The sequence below is a fragment of the Martes martes genome, assembly GCF_963455335.1.
Source record: "Martes martes genome assembly, chromosome: 13".
In the NCBI taxonomy this organism is placed as follows: Eukaryota; Metazoa; Chordata; class Mammalia; order Carnivora; family Mustelidae; genus Martes; species Martes martes.
The window spans coordinates 64,353,415-64,376,915 of record NC_137901.1 but is presented as its reverse complement, the minus strand read 5'-3'; the positions used below and the strand labels follow the sequence as shown (position 1 = coordinate 64,376,915).

Here is a 23,501-nt window from a genome sequence, read left to right as displayed (position 1 = left end):
GTGCCCGAGTCGCAGTGTAACACGGTACCTGCCAGGCAGAACTCGCAGGAAGCACTGTCCCATCCGGAGGGAACGTGCATGAGATGGCAGCTTCCAGGAGAAAAGACCTTGGAGGGGAGCCTTGTGCACTGAGTTGGGGCTCACTGGGAGTTGGGATAGGGGAGTAACTGGAATGGGGAGGGCATGTCCAGAAGTGCACAGGTGGCAGAAGAGAGGAAACTTGGACAGGCTGTGGGCTTGGCAGGGCTGGACAGGTGGGACATGGAGACAGTCCTGATCCCAGGGGCCGGCATGCTCTGTGAGAACTGACTGCACTCAAGGACGGCTAGGAGTCCCCGAGGAGTCAGAAGAAAGGAGAGACAAAATCAGGCTGTTCTTTTAGATACACAGGCCAGCTTGAGATGGACAAGGCAACACTTCTGGCTTCCAGGTTTCCATACCAGCAGGGCGGATGAGAAGCTGTGTTAGTAAAAACTTTCTAGAAAGTGAGGCTCCAAGTAATTTAAGTGACCTACCATAAAGGACTCACTACTCTCTACAAATTACAGGCTCCTCTTACTACTAGGAAAATACCAGAAGGCTATTTTAAGCCGAGACTCCAGGGCTGGGTTAGTCTGAAAGGCAAGTACTTTCCCACCGTGCCCTGTGTATCACTTATTCATTCTCAAGGCCACCTTCCCTAGTGAGTCTGAGCAACGTGAAGGCAGCGACTGTGTGTCATTTGCTTTTATATCCCCAATGGCCACACCGCGTCTCCTTCAATGACTGTGTGCTACAGTTCTGAGAACAGGACAGCAACTGCTCGATTCCCCTCCCCTCGGTGTCCTCACAGGAGGGGCAGGGAGACGCGGCTGGCAGCCCTTCTTTCCATGGGATGGTGGAGGCAGAAGCAGTGGCCATAACCTGCCGGGCCGCAGGCCCTTTGACTCTTTCCTTTTCTAAAGCTGGGGCCACTTGCACCTTCAATGCAGCCATTGCGGAGCGCCCGTTTTCTGAGGGTGAGGCAGGGAGAGATGAAGAGTACCAAACTCCTGGCTGGGACTCTTATCAAGTCTCCCATACCCACATCTTACTCTGATCTGATGACCTGCCTTACCACATACCAGAGGCCTGAGCAAAGGAGGAACGTGCAACTAATTTGGGCAGAGCTTACAGCTGGGACAGCAAGACTGGGGTGCCCTACCACAGTCCATATGGGCCAGTGGTTTTGAATCCTGGCTGCAAAGATTCACATAAGGGTTCAAAACTGGGGTACCTGGGTGGCCCAGTCGTTAAGCGTCTGCCTTCGGTTCAGGTCAGGATCCCGGGTCCTGGGACTGAGTCCCACATCGGCTCCCTGCTCTGCGGGAAGCCTGCTTCTCCCTCCCCGACTCCCCCTGCTTGTGTTCCCTTTCTTGCTGTCTCTCTCTCTGTCAGATAAATAAATAAAATCTTAAAAAAAAAAAAAAAGTGCAAAATTTCTGGTAGGAAATCTCCGAGCCCCACCTGCATCAAGGGACTCTGATTTCTGAGGAGGGCCCAGGAATACAAGTTCTTTACAACTTCCCTGGGCGATGCTGGTGCAGCTGGCCCTATATTTGGGAACCTCAGGTCAAAACCACCACTTCTTTCCCGAGCCTCCCAGACCTGGCATTGTGGTTCCTCCTTTGCTAGAAAAATCCTGCCTTATCTCAGCAGAGATCCCATTCATTCCCAGGCCTGGGTTGCTCTGCCATGCCCCTCTGTCAGGGAGCTGTCTCGAGGAGTGTGCAAATCCTGTCCCAGACACAGGGAGTAAGCCAGACACTGAATCCAAGAATCTGGCTCAAGGGATTCAACCTTTCTTCTGCAACATGTAGGTCTGCCCAAGAGGGGACATCCAGCCTGGGCCTGACCCATCCAGTGACAAGGAAGGGAGGCCCCAGTCTTCCTATGGAGGTGACTGGGCAGTGGAAAGGCACTTCCTGAGCACAGAGCCCAAGGAAACCAGCTTCACTCAACTTCTACCCCCAACACTCCCAGCAGTTTTGTTTTGTTTTGTTTTTAAGTAGGCCATGCCCAGTGTGGAGCCCAATGTGGGGCTGGAACTCCTGACCCTGAGAGCTAGACCTGAGCTGAGATTAACAGTCGCCCACTTAACCAAGTCACCCAGGAGCCCCCCCTCCCAGTAGTTTTGGGCTCTGGGGTAACTACAGTACTCTATTCCCTCAGCTGTTCCTCATACGACATGATCATCAAGAAGTGTTTACTGCCCCATAAAAGGTTCCTGGCTGACATGTGCGGACTTGAAAGCCCCAGCCATATGTACATAATTTCCTTCTGCCACTTCCCTAGGAAAGTCTAGCCATCCTTATGCTCTTACCACATCCCCAGAGGGAAAGAAAAATCTGCAGAGCACACATGCAACACTGGCCAAGTAGGATGTGTGTCACCTTTAGGTGGGGGTGGGGGTGGGAGGATCAGAAAAACGACCCAATGGTAAAGTTGAAAGAAAATCTGGAAAGAAAGCATTTTTCCATACAGCATCACTCAAAACAATAACCCTTCCCACCCCCTCTCAGTGCCCGCAGGGGTTTTGTGCATCTAAATGCATGTGTTCTTGAGAACTGAGAGGGTAACAGAGGTATTCTGTACAGTTCATGCACTCGAAGCCATGTTTCTGGTTGCCGCAGGGTCTATTTAATTACAACCTAAACAGTCACCGATATCCCAGTCTATCTGGTTTGAGGATAGTCTGCCCCGGTCTATGTCCTAGGATGTCACACCCTAGCCTACTCAGCTGGCCGCACCTTTTCTTGCTTGGCCTCTCCCTAAGGCTGGATGCCCAAGGGGCTCCATATCGTCCGTTACTACTCCTGATGCTACCAAGTGCCTCTGGTGCATATTATGGTTTCTGCTGGTGGCGGACTTTTAAATTATTTGTCTGGGACACACTCCCAGCGGTGACATTAATGGGCCAGAGAATGAAAACAGGTTTGGTGTCATCACCATGGCCTTGTACAAAGCCTCTGCAGGGTGCCTGAGTGTGCGAGCTCTAGCTTACCTTCCCTGGTTCTTTATGTCGCTAGTCCTTTATTTGTTTTACTTTGAATTCTAAACACTACACAGGGACAAACATCGTCTCCTCTATTTGTTTACTCCTTGTGTTTCTGGGGGGGGCCCACTCTTTACCTATTTAGATACTGGAGTATCCAGGTTTCTCTTATAAACCTGAATGAATAAAAACCAAATAAAATTACCTATGGGGGCACCTGGGTGGCTCAGTGGGTTAAGCCTCTACCTTTGGCTCAGGTCATGAGCCCAGGGACCTGGGATCAAGTCCCGTATTAGGCTCTCTGCTCGGTGGGGAGCCTGCTTCCCCTTCTGTCTCTGCCTGCCTCTCTGCCTACCTATAATCTCTGTCTGTCAAATAAATAAATTAAAAAAAAAAAACCTACCTATGAAAATGAAAAACAAGATAAAAAATTAAAAAGTAAATCTGAACAAACAGACTCTATAACGTAACCACCGTCCAATTACTTACCTAATCCTTACTGTAAATACTCTCAAAGGTTCTGAACTCATACATTAAAATCTATCGTTCATGGGCGCCTAGGTGGCTCCATCAGTTAAACATTCAGCAGTTGATTTCTGCTCAGGTCATGATCGCAGGGTCATGGGCTCAAGCCCCCCAGCACTCAGCGCAGAGTCTGCTTGAGATTCTCTCCCTCCCTCTCCCTTCCATCCCCAAGGCTTGTACGTGTGCGCACTCTGTCTCTCTAAAAGAATAAATAAATCTTAAAATCTATTGTTCGTTTCTTTTGTGAATTTATCAGGCCACTCATTTTTCGAACAGATTAGTCCCACCTTCAAAGCATTCCTAATGGCTTTCCAGAAGCCAAGACTTGGCCTATGTTTCTCAGAAACTCCACGGACACAGAAGAAACTTGGAAACCTGGCTAAGACAATTTGTTAGCACAGTGGGTAAAGTGTTGCAAAGTATTTTGGTTCAGCAGCGCTTGGGTGGAGCAATGAGTGCAGCTTCTGACTCTTGGTTTCAGCTCAGGTTGTGATCTCAGGTCCTGAGATCGAGCCCTGCATCTGGCTCCAGGCTCAGCAGGGAGTCTGCTTAAAAAAGACTCTCTCTCCTCCTCCCTCTGCCCCACCCCACACCCTGGATGTGCAAGTGCACACTTGTGCCTTCACTCTTTCTCCCACTCTCAAATAAATACATCTTTGAAAAGTATTTCAGCTCAGCTGAATCACAGTCAGTTCTGGAGTAGGAGAAAAATACCTGTGGGTGTCGTCCCAAGAGCATGCCCTGGCCGGGGGGTGCACTACCTGAGGTAGGTGGGGGGCTCCGTGCTGATGGACACCGCCTTGTACTTCTCGTCATTGCCATCGAGAATCTCTTCCACCTCTGAGGCTTTTAACAGCGTCACGCTGGTGGCCAGGGTCGTGTAGCCGTGATCTGTAAGCAGAGACACCGCTGCGGTCACCCTGCTGGCGGGATAGCGGGGAGCAGCAGCCAATCGATGCGGCACATCAAGGTCCTCACATGCACGAGGAGGGACAAGCAGGTGTCACCCTTACTACTGCTAAATGTTGGCCTCTTCCAAAAGGGCGATCTGGATGGAGTGCTTTGGGGGTCCTACTGAGTCAACACTCCCAGAGGACTGACACGCACTAATTTGTGCCAGGAGCACCGGCACAGAGGAAGCGCACGGGGCAGCAGCAGCTACAGCGTAGCACAGCCAACCAGTTCTCTCCGGGGCAGGGGGTGGGGAAGGAAGGCTCCAGAGTAATACCACCAGTGGGAAGAGGTCTGACACCACGGCAATCCACGACACGAAGCAAAGTAGAGAGATGGAATGAAAGATGAAAAATACTTTTCTTTTAAGACAAGAGCCCAGAGAGTTAGAAAGAGCTGCTTCACACCAAACATGAATGCCTGGCCCTGCGCCAGTCGGCGCGTGCCGTCTGGGAAGCAGGACAGAAGCTAGGCAACTCGACCCAGAGCTCTTCGGGGAACCTCGGTCAAGAGATGCTAGCTGTCTGCGCATCCCAACTGGCTTCTCCTGGAGAAACAAATCGGTTATGGCGAAGGTGTCTTTGAAGCAAAAGGCAGAAGAGTCACTGAGACTTTTCACTTGAGGCTTGCCAGGGTGAACGCAAAGCTAGGAACTCACTGCGTTAGTGATTGGTGCTCCACTGGGGGGCAGGGGGCAGACAGAGGACAAAAAGGAGACTTTTTTAAAGCGAATGAGTGGCAATGTTATAGCAGCAGATAAAAAAAAGCAGCTCCGGCTCCTGCATTAAAAGAACCACTACTTTGCCCACAGTGGACAAGACCACAGCAGCACCTACGGACACAGGGCAGACGGACACGCACGCACGTGCACGGACACACACACACACACGCACGCATGCACACACGCACGCATGCACGGCTTTAGGCAGAGTCTTGACCCAGGCCCGGGGCAGCTCTGTGTAAGGCGTCACTGCCAAGTTCACATGTTGCGCCGCATCCAAACTGGAAGGTACAGAGAGATGCTCCCGCCAGAGCCCTCCGAGCATCTGCAGAGCATCTTCTGGCCCTGCGCAGAGCTGCCACTGCCAAAGCCCACCCGTGTCTCGAGTGTTGGGCAGCTCAGCCAGCAGGTCCCAGGCACACCTCAGGCACACCAAGCAGGGACATGCACGAGAGCACTAGCACGCTGGCTGCCAGGATGAGGTGCTACGGGATGGATGTGCTCTGGGAAGCGAAGCGGTGAAAGCCCCAGAGGGGAGTGGGCGCTGGGGCCACCACCCACCGCTCGGGCTGCATGGAGGGTGACGATGGCGACACGCCCACGGCAGATGGCAGAGCATCACAGCATTCCTAAAACGTTTTGAGACCAACATGTCTTCACAGCACCCACTCGAGTCCCGGCCCTGCCGCCCTCACGCCCCCACAGGCCCTGCTAAAAATACCTGACAGGGGGACCGCTGGCTGTCTCGCCTGAGCTGTGTGGCGAGCCCCGGGGCGACCCTGCCCCGCTAAGGTCAGGGCTGCAGTGAAGACACTCTGGAGTGAAAACGTTTTATCTTCATGACATAAGCGAGTGGTTTTGAAACAGGTTTACAAACCCTCGTGAAGACGCACCCTTAGTGTTAGGTTTTGTTTTTTTACCATGTGACGATGCAACTATTTTCTTCCTCTCTTCCACAGTGGCTAGTCGCCTCCAGAGCGAGGGGTATCTCTTGTACAGAGAACCTCGGAACATACGGAGGTAGTTTCCCACCTATGAGTAAAGCAAGAAGGCTCATTATGAGGGTCACACCTCAATGCAGAAAGAGAGGGTCGTGGTGCAGAGGCTCTGTCCAGCTGAGTGACAAATTGAACATGAGTTAGCCTCCGGGCCCTGGGCTTTCCGCAGCCTTAAAAACACATTCTGCTGACTTCGAGGGTTCAACAGCAGTGCACATCTGGCCCCCATCTGCCCCTCGTGGCAGGGGCCACAACATCTGCCTCCTGAAGACAGGACCACGTTCTGAAAGGCCTGACAGGACGCTTCTCATGCAGGCTCCCAGAGCTCACTGAGGAGCTCGCAGGGATTTTGATTTTAGACTGAGGATCCTGGGCCTTTTCCAGAAATGTAAGGCCTCTTTGACTTTCTTTTATCCTAAGAACAAGACTTTGATATTTTTACGATCTAATAAACACCAAAAAGGTCTTTTAATTTTAGACAGATGCAGGATAATTTCCCCCACAGCCCCTGTTGCTTTGTTTAGTAACAAAACTCAAACCAGGGACACCAAAGGAATTTTCCGAAGAGTTTAAAAAGCACTTACTGGCAATCACCAGATTGCTATATAAATCATTACTACCCCAAACAACTGCTTCAGCTTGTCTGCCCCAGATAGTCAAAGTATGACTTCCTTAATGAAATGAAATCTAGTCTCCAAGTTTTCATCAAGAAACTCAATTATTTCACTGACAGTGCAAAAAAGACCTCTTGGGTCCCCTAGCAGGGGATGGTCAGTAGACTGAGTGCCATGTGTGGCTCCACTGGTGGTGGGAAGCCCTGCCCTTTCCTGGGTCTCCTCACTCATCTGTCAAACAGGCAGCAACTCTGAACTTTGCCCCACGGAGTGCCATTTCTATTATTTTTTCCATTTACCTAACTGCACGATATATTTGTTAAATTAAAATGGGTTTCTCCCATTTTCACGAATCAAAGATTGTTACAATTGACAACCAGGGCTGCCGAACAGCCTGATAAAGGAGTGGCCACAGGCAGTCAGTCGCTCATGCTTCATATAGAAGGCACAGACCCCTCTCTGCATTATATGGCTGAGTATCATTACTATTCAGGGGCAAACAGATAGTTTCCACTAGGTTTTTGGAAAGAAATTGACAACAATGCCCTCCACTATTACTCTGCGGGTCCTCTAGGGCTCCAGGACACTTACATCCTCCCCAAGACCCCTTTGGAACTTGGGAGACTAGGGTTTGCCTTCCTGGCTTTCCCCTACACCAGCCTTCACCCTCTCTGGAGGGTGAAACATAAAATGAAGGTTGGGGCGCACAGATGGTGCAGTCAGTTAAGCGCCTGGCTCCTGGTTTTGGCTCAGATCAGGATCTCAGAATTGTGAGATGGAGCCCTGAGTCGGGCTCTGTGCTGAGCAGGGAGTCTGCTTGAGATTCTCTCTTCCTCTCCCTCTGCTCCTCCCACTCTGTTCCTGCTCTCTTTCTCTCTCAAATAAGTAAATAAGTCTTAAAAAATAAATAAATAAGGAGCGCCTGGGTGGCTCAGTCAGTTAAGCGTCTGACTTCAGCTAGGGTCATCATCCCTTGATCCCTGGGATCAAGCCCTGCATGGGGCTCCCTGCTCAGTGGGAAGCCTGCTTCTCCCTCTCCCGCTCCCCCTGCTTGTGTTTCTTCTCTTGCTGTGTCTCCCTCTGCCGAATAAATAAATAAATATATAATCTTAAATAAAATACAATAAGAAGGTGTGAACCTGGGGACTTCTTAGGGTCCCGTCAGCTCTGTTACTCTGGCTTGGCGAACACAGCTGCCTGAAGATGGCAGGAAAACAGTGACACACAGGCTTGCTGCAACTGCAGTTGCCTCCCAGGCAACCCCAGTGGTGTTGCTATGGTCGACGCAACCCTTCCAAGGGGAAAGGGCTCAGAGCCCATCTACCCAACATTGTCACAGGAGCTACTGGTTATCAATAGTCAGCCTCCTGATCTTGAATCCTTCCCAGACCTCCAGAGGTCTGACAACTGTTCAGCCTGGCCCAAGAGAGCAGACAGCTCTCCCCTCTCCCATCTAGGTTTCTACAGACTGGGTCTCAAGACAATTCTCACTCAACAGGGCTGCAAGAGAAGACTACAATTAGCCTTCGAGACACCAAGAGGTGTTATGGGGAAGATCTTAGAGACCACTGAGTCTAAGCATCTCTCACACACATGAGAAAAGTAAGGAGGCAGAGCAGAGCTGGAACCAGACCTCCGCCTTCCCATCTCTCAATATACTCCACCTAATAAATGAAAGCTTGCTTTTCAAAAGTAGCATCCACCCAGAGTCAGGGCCAAACTGAGTGCTTTTCCTGCCCATTAGATCAGGTAAGGGCTTCTTTAAACAATGTATCCAGTACCATAGAGAAACTCCTTAAATGCCCTGTATCCTGCATTTGGGCACTTCCTACAGGTCACTGAGGACCATTCTGAGCTGTGGCACATGGACAGGCATGGACTTCGCTTCCCCGCTATGTCTGAAGAGCAGCACTGATGTGATAACATGAAAAGTTGATGGATAAATCCTGCCCTTTTTGTTTTATAAAAGTTGGTGAAAAATGGACACTAAAGTCCTGATGCTACTGATGACACTGGTCTCCTAACCTGATACAACTAAAACAAGCCAGGAATCACGGGGTGTCCTCAAAGCCTCAGTGTGACCATCATGAGGCTCCATTCATTCACGCTACGTTCAATCATACGTTCAATCAAAGACTTAAATCCCCCATTATTTTAAAAAACGGGAAGGAAATGCTGGCATATGATTCTGAACACTGCCACAAGGAGCAACAACCCCGGGCATCTTGTAACTGTTTTAGTTCTCCAGGACTGGCACTTATCTCATTACCCAAAAAAGACTCTATGGCTTAGTATTTGCACATCTGAACTGCATATCCCCAATTACACACTAGCTGGGGATTACTTTTGGATCAAAAAGGGCTAGTCTGAGGCAATCTAGAAAAAAGCTTAGTTTTTAGTACAAACTCCCACAGAAAGACCAATTGTAGGGTTTTCCTAAAGTCCGCTGTTCAGCTGTTTCAACAAAATGCTGTCACTTCCGGTTAAGAACTGAAAATATTTAGAATCTCTCCCTGAAAATTCAAAGTAAGTTCAGGATAGTCCAAGTGTCAATTTCTTCGGAACTGTTGATTGATCTAGCTCAGGGACTGGGGCCTCATCCGCGCAAAAGAAAGCATCCTCCTCCCTATTTTCTCATTGGTGAATAAAAGTAACCAACACAATGAGGCATGAGACATCAGTAAACCCCGTTTCCAACCTGCAATTTCGGGATCCCAGACGTAGCAATGGAGGAGGGATGCATGTGAAGCTTTCAAAATCACTCCCCTAGGCGCCCCAGGGGCTAACCGAAACATCCTGTTTCTCGGCGGCTGCCTGGAGTTGTACCAACTCAGGGCGGAACCAGTGGTTCCTCGTGGTGCCCTAAGCCCTGGCCGCGGTGCGCGCCCCCCACCATAGCGAACAGAGTAAGCAAACCCCGAACGAGGAGGTGCGCGGGGCGGAGTCAAACAGGCCCCGCCCCGCTCCTTCCTACGGCAACCCCCCCCCCGCCCGCGCGCCCGCCCACCGCGATGAATGGAGATGCGCGTTCCCGGCGCGCAGACCCGCCCCGAGGCTCCCGCTGGGCCGGAGCCGGAGGACGAGGACGCGCCGCGGGCTACCTCAGAGCCGATCATGTAGAACTCGCCATCGTCCTCCAGCTGGAACTTGACAGGCTTCTGCCCGAAGGTCTTGCTCAGCGCCATCATCATCATTGCGGCGGCGGAGACGGGCGGCCGGGGCCGGGCTGCGAGGGATGGGGAGGACTGAGGAGGAGCCGGGGCGTGCCGAGCTGAGGAGAGCCGAGGCCGGGAGGCGACAGGCGGGCCGATCCGGTGCTCGTGCCGCCACCGGGGTCCTCAGTCACCGCCGGGGTCCTCAGCCGCCGCCGCAGACGACGACCAGGCCGCCCTCAGTGCGCATGCGCGGGGCGTTGACGCTGACGCGCGCGCCGCCGCCGCCGCCCAAACAAAAGGCCGGGGCGCGCCCCCTCGGGCCCTTTAAAGGAACCACGACCCGTTTTTCCTCCAGGCTGCTTCCCAAGTAGAGGTACCTGGCAGAACTTCTCAGGGACAGAAATAGCAGCCGAGGCCCTGACTCAAGCGGTGGTTTTCCCAGCCTCACTGCTGGGAGTAGAACTCAGTTCAGTGGAGGAGGAGTGAAATGGGGCCTGAGGCCAGTAGGAGGCCAGAGCTATCTGTGCCTCAGTTTCCCCACCCAGAAAAACCCAGTGTAGTTGAGTAGATAAGAAGATCCTAGGAACAGATACCCTATTTCCGGGCCCACAGCTGTTCCTGCGGCTGTGGAGATGGGTGGAATGACAACACTGGGTGGGGGAGTGGCATGGGCAAAGTTTCCCCAGGCTTGGCAGCATTCCAAGGCCCAGGTGGTATTTGGTTTGGCTGGCAAACTTCTCCATTCCTTCCTTAACTCTGCACTTTGTGACTACAACAGGCGCAGCTGTGGGGTGGTGAGCGAAACTCGATAGCCCTGGCCTGCAGAGCTTAGAGCTGGGAGTGGAGCTAACACTGTTGAAAGCATCAAAGCATCCGTGTGTCTGGCTGCACAACACAGCAGGTCAAGAACAGCCCACCACTGACAATTTCACGTGGTTCAGTCTAATACAATTGCAGCTGTGATAGGTGAGGCTGGCTGGCCGGGCAAGGTGACCCTTCAGAGTTGGGTGGGATCGGCTGTGCTAACCATTGAGTTTTGTTCTCAAAGACAGCAGTGTGAAACATAGTATTAGAGGATGGGGGCTAGGGTGGGACAGGATCAGATAAAGTGACCACCACTTGGTGGAGGATGCCCCAAGGGGCCATCGGGGAAGCCTGGAATCAATTGCAAAGCCACTCCAGGTGTCCAGCCAGACAAAATGAAGGAATGGAGCAAGAGGAGCCCTAGGCATTGCCTTGGTCCCCAAGGGCAGAAGCTTGGGTGGGTGCGGTGGATGGAGTAGGCTGTGACCCTGGCTCCTAGGACAGGAGGCTCCCACCTCCCCAGCTCTTTTCCCCTCCTGGCCTCATAGTTACAGAAAGAACTCAGGCAGGCAAGTAGAAAATAACCATATTTAATGACAGTACTCAGTAGAAAAAAAAAAAAAAAGGCTTTGTACACACTGTACACACATTTACATGACTTCGGAGGGTCCCAGTGCTGGAATGAGGGCTGGGAAGGATCTAGCCCAAGCCAGGATTGAGGTATGCTGGGGCTTCCAGGGCCCGGGGTCTCCAGCAGGAACCCCCCCCCTGCCCCCCCGGCCCCAAGCTGACTCTGGACCTTTTGGCCTGGATCCTGGGGAACACATCATTAGGATCATCAGCTAGAAGGGAGCCAGTTCCAAACACCTACCCGGAGCTGACCTCTCAGGAAAAGGCAGAAGTCTCCCCCACCACATGCCAGCACCCCGCAGGGACCTCACAGCAGGGACAGGATGAGGGCTTCAGCTCCCCCAGCCCTGCTGAGGTGCTAACCTGAGGGACAGGGATGGAGACTGAGGGCAGCAGGGTTTGACTGTGACCTGCACAGGTTGGGTGGGGCTGGCCCAAGACCACTGTCACCCTCAAGTAACACCAGAGTCTCCTTGCCCAGTCTGAGACAGTTGCTGGCAGGTGACCACGACCTGCATGGCGCCTCCCTGCACCCCCAACCCCCCTGAGGAAACACAGGTTCCATCCTGTGCCTGTACCCACAGCCACAAAGATGGCCACTGGTCTCTACCCCAGACCAGTGGTCTGGCAGGGGTCAGGAGCCCTGAGAGCATCGAAGTCGAGGTTAGTGGAAAGTGTTGGCAGGCTCGGTACAGCCGAAGAAGTCAGGGCCCACGAGGCGGGGGAAGCCCTCCAAGGCTTTCACCTTCACAGGGTCGAACTTCCAATAGAGGCGACCTCGCAGAAAGTAGGCATAGCCTGAGGAGAGAGGAGGGTCAGGCTGGCGTGGGTAGACACTGGGCCCTGCACCTGCCAGTCAGAATGTGTCCAGGCCCAGGCAAAGGGGGAGGTCAGATTGCCGGGGCTTGACCACTGTTGCACTCCTTGAAACCTGCAGGTCCCAGCGTGGCCATTCCAGAACCTTCCATCCTTCAGAATCCTACCTTTCCCCAGGTCTGAGCTGGACTATTGTCCAGCTTCACAGATGCCTGGAGTCTCAGAAACTCAAACCCTACCTCTCAGGAAAGCAAGTCTCCCTCCCCTCCCCAGACACCACCGCCTCCCTTCCTGCCATGTCAGTCTATTCCTATACATGCCAGCGACTATAGGCAGATGTCCTGAGATAAGGTGTACCATGTGGGTGACTCAGAGCCCCAGAGCCACCACAGGATAGCTCTGCCAGCAGGTCCCGAGGTAGGACAGCACAGAAGCAAGCTTGAGAGTACAGGAGAGAAAGTAGTGGAATGAACGTCAGTCCTGTTCTAGTCCTTTGAGATTGTGGGAAGCCAGCCCGGTGGTTCCGTGCTAAACGGCAGGAACTGCTTGGGTGGGAGGCTTGGCTCCCCAAGATCCACCTGAGAGGCCCAGTTAGGGACCTCATCCCCTGAACCTCTGTTTGCCCCTCTGAAAACTGGCTTTGTAGAAAGTGTCAGGTCGGGGTGCCTGGGTGGCTCAGTGGGTTAAAGCCTCTGCCTTCAGCTCAGGTCATGATCCCCGGGTCCTGGGATTGAACCCCGAATTGGGCTCTCTGCTCAGCGGGAGGCCTGCTTCCCTTCCTCTCTCTCTGCCTGCCTCTCTGCCTGCTTGTGATCTCTGTCTGTCAAATAAATAAATAAACTCTTAAAAAAAAAAGAAAAAGAAAGAAAGAAAGTGTTAGGTCAGAGGGCTGGTCTGAGAACTGCAGGAGACACACCAGAAGTTTAGCACCGTGCCCAGAACATCATCAGTCCTCAGCTTGCAGCAGTTATTATTTTACGAATTATGACTCTGGCCCTCAGCTTCCCATCTGCAGCATGGGGGCAGAGCACTGCCCTGGCACAAGGAGGAGGGTGGATGGGGAAAGCTCTGGACAGAGGACCTGCGATGAGGAGCTAATGCCCAGCCAACCACTGGGAGGGAGGTGCGGCTCTGGCACCACTCGTACCAGCCAGCCACTCTACCCCAACGCACCGTCAGCATCCCGGAAGGCGGCGTCAATCTCCGGGGGCACCCCTCGCCAGTCAGTGGCCCGGCGGGGCACAGGGCTGTCTACCCGGCGGGTGCTGAGGTGGAAGCGCCAATAGTCTCCGCCTCCGAAGAAGTAGATCTTGTTCTTCTCAGGGCCCCAGGCCAAGGCGGCCTGGATGGGGGACCCCAGCAGGCCCAGCTCAGAGAGGGGTGCAGGGCCCAGGACTGGCTTCTCGCCATTGTACACCCAGTATTGAGCACCTGCCAGAGAAGGGAGGTTGCAATGGAGCTGCCAGACGGCTGTACCTGGCCAGTGTGGACCCACGTGGCCACCACCACCGCCACAGACCTTCCCCAGCGTCAGTTTCCTTGTCCATAAAACACTCGGGCCAGTAATCCCATTTGACACCCTTGTCCCCAGAGGGAAGTTAGAGCCAGTGGGGATAAATACGCTGAGGTGCTGCATGCTCTGGAGGTCCCAAGTGGGGAAGGTCCTTCTAAACAGGAAGGAGGTCTCCTGAGCTCCCCCACTCCTTCCCCTGGCATTTAGCTACCTGTGACAAGCACTTCTGACAAGTCCCTGGGCCCCACCCTTGCCGCAGCAGGCTTGAGCCTCTGTGGCTGAAGTCCCTGCCACCTAGAATGTTCCAGGCTCCTGTCTCTCCCAGGTGAAAGTTACAGCACAGGGTCTGGGGTTGCCAGAACCAGATCGAATCCCTGCTCTGCCTTTTTCACGCTGGGTCCTCAGGTGACACTGCCCCCCATCTACTCCCCAGAGACCTCATCTCTAGGGCAGTCATGCTAATCACCCATAACCACCCTCAGGGCACTCTGCCCAGTATGGCTGGCTGGCTGGCAGGCCGGCTGACTGGCCCTCTCCTTGGCCATGATGCTCCTGGCTCCCAGTAGTCTCCTGAGCAGACCCCCCAGTCCCCCTCACCTTGGAAGAACCAGATGTGGCCCTGGGCATCTTCAAAGGCTGCATCCACGGGGCTGGGCAGTCCCTGCCAGTGGCGAGAAGCCAGCGCAGGGTAGCCAGGCTGCAGCCGGCCCCCACGCAGCCGCCACACGAAGCCCGCCTTGAAGAAGAAGAGCTCGCCACGGATGGTAGAGACTGCATCAAAGGTGGCCTCACAGGCATCCGGCGGGGCTTCCGGCTGGTGCGGGAGAGAGGGGCTGAGAAAGAGCCCGCATCGGAACCACGGAGGGCAAAGGGAGCTGAGAGTGGGGCCTCACCTCCAGCGGGGCAATCTCGTTGGTGTCCACCCCGGCCTGGGGGCCCACGGCTGGGGGCCTGGAGGTGGGGGCTGGCCGTGGTCGCCCGTAGAGGTGCTGGATGCCCCTGCGGTCATCTGGACTGAGGCTCAGTGGGTAGCGGAAGGTGTAGAAAGGGGACATAAGTGCCTTAGCAGCCGTGGTGTGCTGCAGCCCCAGCACATGGCCAAATTCATGGGCTGCCACCTGCAGGAGGTCTGTGCCTGGAAAAGGGAGATAGCCCCGCAATCCCCGAACTTCCTGCTGCAAGATACCCAGGCTCCAGAACCCAGCTCAAGGACTTGTCCCCATTGGCTATGATCTTCACTTGCCCCAGCTGGAAAGCGGGTCCCTAGCCCATACCCTGGTTGTTCCCGATAGTCCAGGTCTCGTCATAGTCGAAGTGGACATCTCCTTCTCGGTGGGTCTTGGGGAAAAAGGCGTGAGCCAGGATTCCCCCGGGCCCATCAAATGGCAGGTTGTCCCCATGCCAGTACCTGTGGGTGGGTGGGGCAGAGTCAGCCACCGCTGATAGGTGGAATGAGCTCCCCGTGGGTTCTCAGGCCACTGGTTCACCTGGTGAAGTCGATCGTGATGTCAGCGTGGCCCTCATGCACCTCGGTGAAGGTGAGTGGCGTCACCTCGCTCCACACCTGCAGGGCCTCTGCTACCGTCTGCCGCACCTGCTCCCGCACCAGCTGCCATGGGAACCGGAGGATCCTGGGGGGAGGAGGAGGGGCCTGGGCCTCGCTTGGGACACCTCCCTGCTGGCTGATGGGCCAGGAGTTGCCCCTGGATGCTCAGCGGGGAGGCATGCAGGGGGGACACAAGCCAGGTGTGCTCTGGGCCTCAGCTGCAGTCCCTCTTCCACAGGGCAACATCTTTGTATGGGTTTGTATGTCCTTTGGTGCACACAGGTGTCTGCATTTGATGGAAAGAACGCAGAACCAGGAGGAGCCCCAGGACCCACTTTCTAGACCTGACTGTGCCACTTGCTATGGGGGGGCACCCCAGCCCCTGGCCCCCATCTTGGATTCAGTTCCCCACCCAGGACATTTCTGAGCTCTGACACCATCATCCTTCATGTGCCTTCTGTCCTGGGGAAACTCCCCACCTCACCTGCAGGAGAAGCCTCAGCTTCTGCATCACTGCCCAGGTTACCTGTCCTGCTTGCTCACTGTGGTTCCCACCCGCATGGACTCCAAGCTCTCATGATAGGTCTGAACAATGACATGGCTAATGCCTAGCTCCCCGAGAGGATAGGCCATGTCTCCTCCAACTACCACAGAATCCCAAGGCCCGGCACTTTCTAGGTCCCCACTAGAGGTTGCCTGGGTGATGGAAGGCCATGCCCCTGCATATCAAGGGAGCCACCAGCTGTAGCCTTTTCCTGTGTTAACAGAGCTACGGCCCCCTCCGCGGGCAGGCATGGCCATATAGAGTGCTGCCTGTGTGTGCATCTAAGTTGGGGTTCAGGGAGTCGGTCCACGGATGACTTCGGGGGTCAGTGGACACAAAGGTCTGTTAACCACAGAGATCTAGCTCCAGCACGTGTGTCAAGAAGCAGAAGAGGGTGGCTGTTCCCACACAGACACGCAGGTTTGTGGAGACGTCTAGAATCTGCTTGCATGGCCACTGGCCCCTACCTGTAGGTGAGGTCCGTTTTTTCCCAGCGCCCGCCTGACAGCACAAACCGCTTTTGTCGGTTGCGGGCACTCAACCCATCAGGCGGGTCAGGCACACCGCAGCGGGGGGGTTTGGGGCTGCTGGCAGGCCGGGGACTCTCCTGGGCAGTAGGGGCAGGTGCCAGGCTGCCGGGAGCTGCTTCATGCCAGGGCTGTGACCCCTTCCTCAGAGGGTGGCGGCGGTGTGCATCCTGGGCAGGAGATAGGACAGCAAGGCTTAATCCGGCCCTGGGTCCTCGCAGCCCATCAGCATACCCATGTGCAGCCCCAGCCCACTTTATGGATGGGCAAACTGAGAGCGAGGGGTACAAGTCATCGCACAGCAGGGCCCTTCGGCATGGACAGGCTCAGATTTGCTGAGGCCTTGTTCCAAGGCACCCTGCTACCTTCCTGCCCACTACAGGAGGGCCTGGGCTGCCTATCCAGCCCCCTGGGCCAGTAAGGTGTACTGACTACTACAGTGAGGCGCCTGACTACTCTCCACACTTAGCCAATAGATCTTACAAAGCTTTCAAGGAAAGGCCAGGAAAGCTCTTCCTGCTCCACCAACTGGCCCCCACTTTTTCTCTTTCCTTTCTTCCAGCCTCCCCGCCAACCCCCACCAACTCTGCCCTCTCCAATTAGGTGAGCGGGCTCCGACACCCACCACCACCCCTCCCCAGTGTGGAAGAGCTGTAGCCCTGCAATGCAGCCTTGATGTGCTCACCTGAAAAATGGGGAGAATACCTCCCCAGTGGAGATCCATGTGTGGGCAGGGGGAAACAGACCATTACCAATTGCCCAGCCCCACCCAGCCCTGCCCTGCTGGAGCCCCAGCACCACAAAGGGGTGTTGAATTCTGACCTGGAGCTCCCACCCTCTGCAACCTCCAGGGTCGGGGCGGGGGTAGGGGGGACGTCACAGTTCTCATGCCTTAAAAACAGCAGAAGCTCCAGGAGGTTGGGAGACCCTTCAAGGTCACCCAGCAAGGGCACAGGCAGGGCCAGACACAGACTCTGGTGTCCCAGGCAGGAGGCAAAGGGGAGGCTAGGACGGAGCCATGCTGTTTGTTAGGGACTAAGTGTTAGGACTGACAGGTCTGGGCGGGAGGCTGGGGCCTCCCCACAGCCATATTTGGGGTGGTAGCCAGGCCACCCAGGCTCCACCCTCGCCCTTAGCCTCTGGCAGCTCGCCCAGGCTCTAGGCATCCCAGGACTCTGATCACTGTCCCAGCACCCCCAGTGTCCCAATTCCAGAGCTACCAATAATTCAACCTCCCAGAGCCACCCAGACTCAACTCCAAGAACACCCCATTAGGAAGGGGTCTTCTGAACACCCAGGGGCCACAGCTACCTGGGGTATGAGAAGAAGTCTTTCTAATTTCAGACCAGCTTTCTAATTTCAGAGCTTGCTTCCTGAATGGTTGGTGGGTTCTCTGGCAGGGCCCAGCCTCACTGGCTTGTAGGTTTCCATCACGACTGGACTTATTGCTAGGTAAGTACTTCTCATGTGCAGTCCACCTGTATCTAGACTTGGACCCCACCAACAGTTCACAGACATGCTCTTAGCCCCTGGTGGGATCTCTCACTAACTCCATTGTCCTCATCGCCCATTTCTCAGATGAGAAAACAGAGCCCAGAGCAGTTAAGCAATTTGCCCGGGGAACAGCTGGCAGGTGGTAGGCCCTCTGTGCTCATAACCCACTCCCTACCTGCTACCTGGCTGTATTCTTCAAGCTGGAGCCACCCTTCCCCCGGAGGAGGGATTCAGGCTGGCCTCACCTTGGTGACAGTAGAGAAGGAATGGGAAAATTATTAAGCACCTGCTACTTTCCAGGCCCCCCATCAGCTCGCTGAACCTCCACCCCAACACCCCCGGTAAGATGGGGAAGATACACATGCGAGGTCTCACGCTGCAGATGTGGATCCCAGGTCTGTGTGCCAAGCCATGGGAGCCTGCCCCTTCTCTTCCCCACACTGCCCCCTTTGACTTTCTGGATAAACAGATTCCTTCCCCCAACTCTGGAACGGGCAAGACTGGGTTATTCCCTGGGAGCCCAGAGCCCAGAGCCCAGCCTACCAGGTCTCTTCACATCTCTGTACCGAATTTTCTCATCTTCTCTGCCCTCCCGTGAGGCCTGGAGCAGCGGGCCATGGAGTGAGGGTGAGTAATGGACACACACACCATCCCTTCCTCTTTTGTCCTCATGAAGCTCTAGATCCATGCCCAGACCCCTGGAACATGGTACTCTCAGTCCAACAGAAAGAGCCACAGTCTGAGATAGGCCCAGTGACATAGGTCCAGTCCTATGTCACGGTCACCCTGGAGGGAAGTCTCTTCCCTCTTTTAGCTGTGACTTCTCTGTCCATTGAGGATGGCACCACAGCAGAGGGCTTTAAATAACCTTCTTCTCTACTGCCTACTGTAGCCTCTTCCCTGGCCCAGCTCCTTGCCCCTGTGGGCCTTCCCACAGAGAGCTGCTCTCTCCAGCTGTGCTACAGCTCCCAGCACTCGCCTGGGGGCCAGCTCCCCCAAAGTTCTCAGACTAAATCATAAACAGGAATTGTACCTAGCAGCAGGGAGCCTGCAGGCCCAGAGAAGAGGGAGTGGTGCAGCATCTCCCCCAAAGCCAGAGGCTCAGGCTCATTGCCCATGTCACACTCACTGGTCTTGGAGTGAGTGAGCAGGAGGTGCTAGAATCAAGGTTTCCTTTCCAGTATTTGGGGTTTGGAGTCCATCATTTAATGGCTCTTGGCCTCAGTTTCCCCATTACTGGAATGGGACACATGCTCCCTGAACTGCAGACCTCCCACGCTTCATCTTTCTGAGTCTTTTCTGGCCCAGGATCAGGCACCTTAACTGCAAGGCCTGGCACAAAGCCCCTTGCTGATCCCTAAGATTGGTGTGCTTCGTTCTTCCGAGGCTGCTGGGATTCAGTGAGGTGGGGTAATAGGCACTGACCATGCCTGGTCTCATCTACACCCCTGGGAGAGTTGCGGAGCAGGCACCAGCACATTTCTCAGAGGAAGAAACAAGAGCCCAGAGAGGTCAAGGACTTTGCTCAGGGTCACACAGCAAGTCAGAGAAGAGCTGGGCCTAGACCTGGGGCTCGTGCCGCCTCCCCTCACCTCTTCAACTCTTGGCCGATCTCCAAAACCCACATTCCTGAGAAGTATTTCTTTTTCTGATGCCTTCCCTTCTCCTTTTCCTCAATCAGGAGCCTCTCCTGGGCTTGACGTGTGGTGGGCACTGAGCTCACTCACCCCCGCCTTCCTCTTGGGGGCACCAAACCACAGCCTCAAACATACTTGAGGAACTTCTGAGGTGACTCCCTGTCCTGGCTGAGCTAGAGGCTTGGGGTCAGCACCTGGGTCAACTTCTAATCTAGAAAATGGGAGGCACCCCGTAGAGGGGAGATAAAGGACCCCGAACCAGAAAACTGCTGGGTAAGACCAGGCTAGTTTTGCCCCTCTCTGAGTGTCAGTTTGCTATTGGTCCAATGGGTCTTGTGAATAACAGCTCTGCCTTCTACAGTCAGCAGGAGGCGACCGTGATAGGAGGGCACGTGGTCAGACTGTGGGAAAGAATGGGGAGCATCACCACACCATTCTAAGGTGAGGCTCAGAGAGGTCAAGCAGCCCACCCAAGTTGTACACCAGGCAACAAGCAGGTCCATCTACTGCCCGCCTCCCCCACTGGCTCCAGGAGGGAACACAGCATCAGTCCCACTGGGCTGCGGGACTTTCATCAAGCCTAAAAGCTGCGAACTGGGGTGGATAAATATTTACAGAGCTTTCCTGGCCCTGCCGACACGGCAGCCTGCGGATAAACACGGCGAAAGCAACCCCAAGTGCTCCCTGCATATCTGCGGAGTGATAGACAACAGCCCAGCTCAGACCCGGCCCCGACTGACCCTGCACGAGCGTCAAAGTGGCAGCCACAGGTGACAAGTGTGTGTCCAGCATGACTGGCCGTGCCCTCTCCTCCCATGACCTCATTTAATCCTAGGTGTCCGGCAGTGGGCATTGTTATCCACCCCCTCTCAACCAAGATGGAGGGGTGGGGTCCGAAGACACAACAGGACTCACCTAGGGCACATGGTTCAAACCAGATATCCAACTCCTAAACCCAGGGGCTACCCATGGGGATTCCAGACTCTGACCCAAGCTCAAGGGGACTGGGAGGAGTTGGGGAAGAGGAAGAGCCTCCGGACTGAGGTGCCCCCCCTTCTTTAACCTACCCATCCTATCCTCTTTTGCTCCCAGCCAGGATGGGGCAAGGCTGGCCAGGGCAGAGCTGGTGTGAGTGGACAGAGGGGACCTGGCTGGTCAGATCTCCCACCTCACCAGACCATCCCACGACTCCTGCCTGTGGCACCTGCTAATGCTCCCATCCCGGCCTGAGCTGTCTGGATGCCCCAGCTGAGGTCCAAGGGGCCTGTGGGCCTGCAGTTGCCCGGGTTCTGCCGGGCCACCCTTGTGAGTGGTCCCTCGAGGCTCCAGCTGGGCACACAGGCTCTCACACAACATCCCGTGACTGCCCTTCCTCTGGTCACTCTGCTGCCCTCTCACCCAGACTGTCTTCTCTCCTAATCACACATTCTTCTCTCTTCCCTTTCTCTCCCCATCCCCTTCCTTTCTGAGGGTTTCTGCGGCCCACTCTCGGCTCTTCTTTTCTGTCGCATGCACGAACACACACACACACCCTCCCTGGAGCTCTCATGCTCATTCTGTCCTGGTTTCACACCTCCCAAACCTGTAGGTGCCCAGGTGGTGCCACTTCTTCTGGGCTCAGACTCCATGTGCCCCAGGGCAGTGTTGCCCTCCCAGCTCTTCCTTAATGCTCCAGCTCATTGCACGGGTGTAGGTGTGCTCACGGAGACCACACACCTGGAGGCTGACACCAGCCTGAGTCTTTGTCCCCGCAATGAATAGGAGGCCCTGTAACCACTCCCTCTGCTACCTGGCCCAGCACACAGCCCAGCATCTGCAGCTGCGGCCACCAAGGAGCAGGTCCCCACGCTGGGAAGGGGCGTGCTAGTCTAGCGCAGAGTCCCGCCTCACCAGCCGGAGCGATCCCGGCGCAGGCTCCACTTGCACACCTCCAGGGACGGAAAGCTCACTATCTTTCATGTTCACAGGAACCCAGAAAGCATTTCGGGTAATGGGCCTCTCCAGGCTACCCCGGACCCCCCGTGGGTCCAGCTCGGCCCCTGGGCCCAGCCCGCGTGCCCGGCACCCCCTCGGCGAGGAGCGGCCGACCAGCGGCGGGCACTCACCAGGGACCGCGGGGCCCGGGCCAGCAGCGGCGGCGGCGGGAGCAGCAACAGCAGCAGCGGGAGCAGGAGGGCGCGCAGGACCGCGCCGCGAAACCCGGCGGCCCGTGCCATCCGCCCCGGGGCTGCTGGGCCTGCTGGGCCGCGCCGGGCCACCGCCCCTTATAGCCTTCGCCCCGCCTCCGGCCCGCCCCGGCCCCGCCCCTCGTGCCTTTTGTTCTAAACTCTCCCCGCGGTGGCCGCCGCCAGGGTGGGGGAAGTGGTCGGGGAGCGGCTGGCCCGGGTGGGGCGGGGGCCGGAGACCCAGTCCTTCCCGGGGTCGGGCGGACCCTGAGGTCTCTGAGGCCCAGTGCTGGGTGACCCAAGCTAGCTGGTGCAACTCCGGGCCTCAGTTTCCCCGCTGTGCTATGGGGAGTCTGAGAGAAGTTGGGTTTCGCTCCTTCTGGTCCCTACCCCCCACCTTTGGAAGGCTTTCCCTAGCTGGTCTCCCTGGTGGCTTGACCTCTGACCTATTGCTAGCCTATGACAGGTGGTTGTTCCCATGGGCAAGTTCTAACCCCTTACAGCCTTAGCTGATCCATCTGGAAGATGCGCAACAGCCCTTCTGATACCAGGATGTGTCTCAAGGGAAAATGAGGCATAAGGAGGAGGCTGGCCAACCCCCCAGCTTGGAACAGAACTACAATTTATAAATGGAAAAACTGAGGGCCCAAGAGGAAGGGACCAGATCAGGCTTTCCCAGACCAGCAGGCAAGAGGAGGGGTGAAGAGGGAGGGTGCTATCAGCAGGCTGAGGTAGGTGGGGGGATGGTGTCTGAGTGGGGCACCAGCTGTCCAAGAGACTAATCTGTTCCACAGGGGCCCTAGAGGCCAGGCCCGTGAGATCTGAGAGAAAGGAGGTGAAAATCAAAGGAGAGGGTGGTGTCCATATTCTGGAAGGGATCCTCTGCTCTTATGACCTGGGGCCTGGTCACTTCACTAAGGCAATCTGCTCCATCATGGGCAACCATGTAGAGCCCAGACCCAGGCAGTGGCTCCCATCCTGCCAGGCAGGGGCCTGAGAAGCTGCAAGGTGAGACTGTGGGCACCCAGTCTGGGCCGAGTAAGGGAAAGAGTCAAAGAGGGAGAGGAGGGCAATCAGATGCACTCAACCCCTCCCTCCTGGTCCCAGTCCCGGGAGTCCTCATAGCCTCTCCAGGAAGGCTCCTAGAGGGACAGGAGAGGAAAGAGAACACAGACCTCAAGTGTTAGCAATCTTTCTTTAAAGTGACTCACTTTTGCTTGGGGTGATTTCATCCTCCCTACAATCCTGGTGCCACAAGCCCTGTACCTACCTCCCACCCCATGGCACATGGGACAGTGATAGGGGAGGGTAAAGAAATCAGAGCTCCTCTCAGTCCAAGGGTAATAATATGGTCACCGAGAAATCACTCAGAAAAAAACATAAACCTCAAGTTCCTGAAGGGCTGGGAAGCGTCCTAAATCCGTGCCTCCACCCTTCCCTTGGCCTGGAACCAAGGTGGTAAAATCGCGAGGCCACAGGATTCAAATGCCTCTGGGCACCTTTGGAATGGGCATGCTGCTTGTATGTCCCGTAAACGCTGTCAGTGTCCCGCGCTGCGTCCGTTTTGAGGGTTAGGGTGTCAGGCGGGGTGCTGGGCGAAATGGAGGGGGCGGTCATCCCACCGGAGGAGGGTACTGGGCAAGGCTTCGCAGGGTTGCCGCGCACTTGAACCGGGGAGTCGAAGAGGGGCTCCGGGCGCCCCCTGGCGGGAGCTCTGAGAAAGAATCCCGCCGGGCCTTCGGGTATTTCTTCCCAGCTCTGTTCCCCTCTATCCCGGCCAGGGGACCCTGAGGTCGAGTCGTAGGGGTAAACCCAGTCCGTAGGAGGGGAACCAAAGCCTGGTCTGGC

At 55.4% G+C, this 23,501-nt stretch overlaps 2 protein-coding genes across 3 annotated transcripts in view; both read right to left on the bottom strand.

Moving 5' to 3' along the window:
- Nucleotides 1-10,242, bottom strand: part of SMARCB1 (SWI/SNF related BAF chromatin remodeling complex subunit B1) — a 36,706-nt gene extending 26,464 nt beyond the window's left edge. Inside the window, exons 1-3 of one of the 2 annotated variants that reach the window (XM_080822256.1) lie at nucleotides 9,924-10,242; nucleotides 6,131-6,242; nucleotides 4,300-4,429 (exon numbers count right to left, since the gene is read on the bottom strand). In XM_080822256.1, the coding sequence (XP_080678382.1) occupies nucleotides 4,300-4,429; nucleotides 6,131-6,242; nucleotides 9,924-10,016 (335 nt within the window). In that variant the 5' untranslated portion in view covers nucleotides 10,017-10,242. Of the gene's footprint in view, nucleotides 1-4,299; nucleotides 4,430-6,103; nucleotides 6,243-9,923 lie in introns of both variants that reach the window. The other variant, XM_080822255.1, reaches the window with a different exon arrangement.
- A 1,113-nt stretch (nucleotides 10,243-11,355) lies between these two features.
- Nucleotides 11,356-21,730, bottom strand: MMP11 (matrix metallopeptidase 11). The gene is made up of 8 exons (XM_080822254.1): nucleotides 21,594-21,730; nucleotides 16,298-16,527; nucleotides 15,228-15,371; nucleotides 15,015-15,148; nucleotides 14,634-14,875; nucleotides 14,338-14,554; nucleotides 13,401-13,658; nucleotides 11,356-12,209 (listed from the first exon to the last, which is right to left on the bottom strand). Exons 1-8 carry the CDS (start codon nucleotides 21,702-21,704, stop codon nucleotides 12,076-12,078), a joined length of 1,470 nt encoding a protein of 489 aa, XP_080678380.1. The 5' UTR covers nucleotides 21,705-21,730; the 3' UTR covers nucleotides 11,356-12,075.
- Between the last annotated feature and the right edge of the window lie 1,771 nt (nucleotides 21,731-23,501).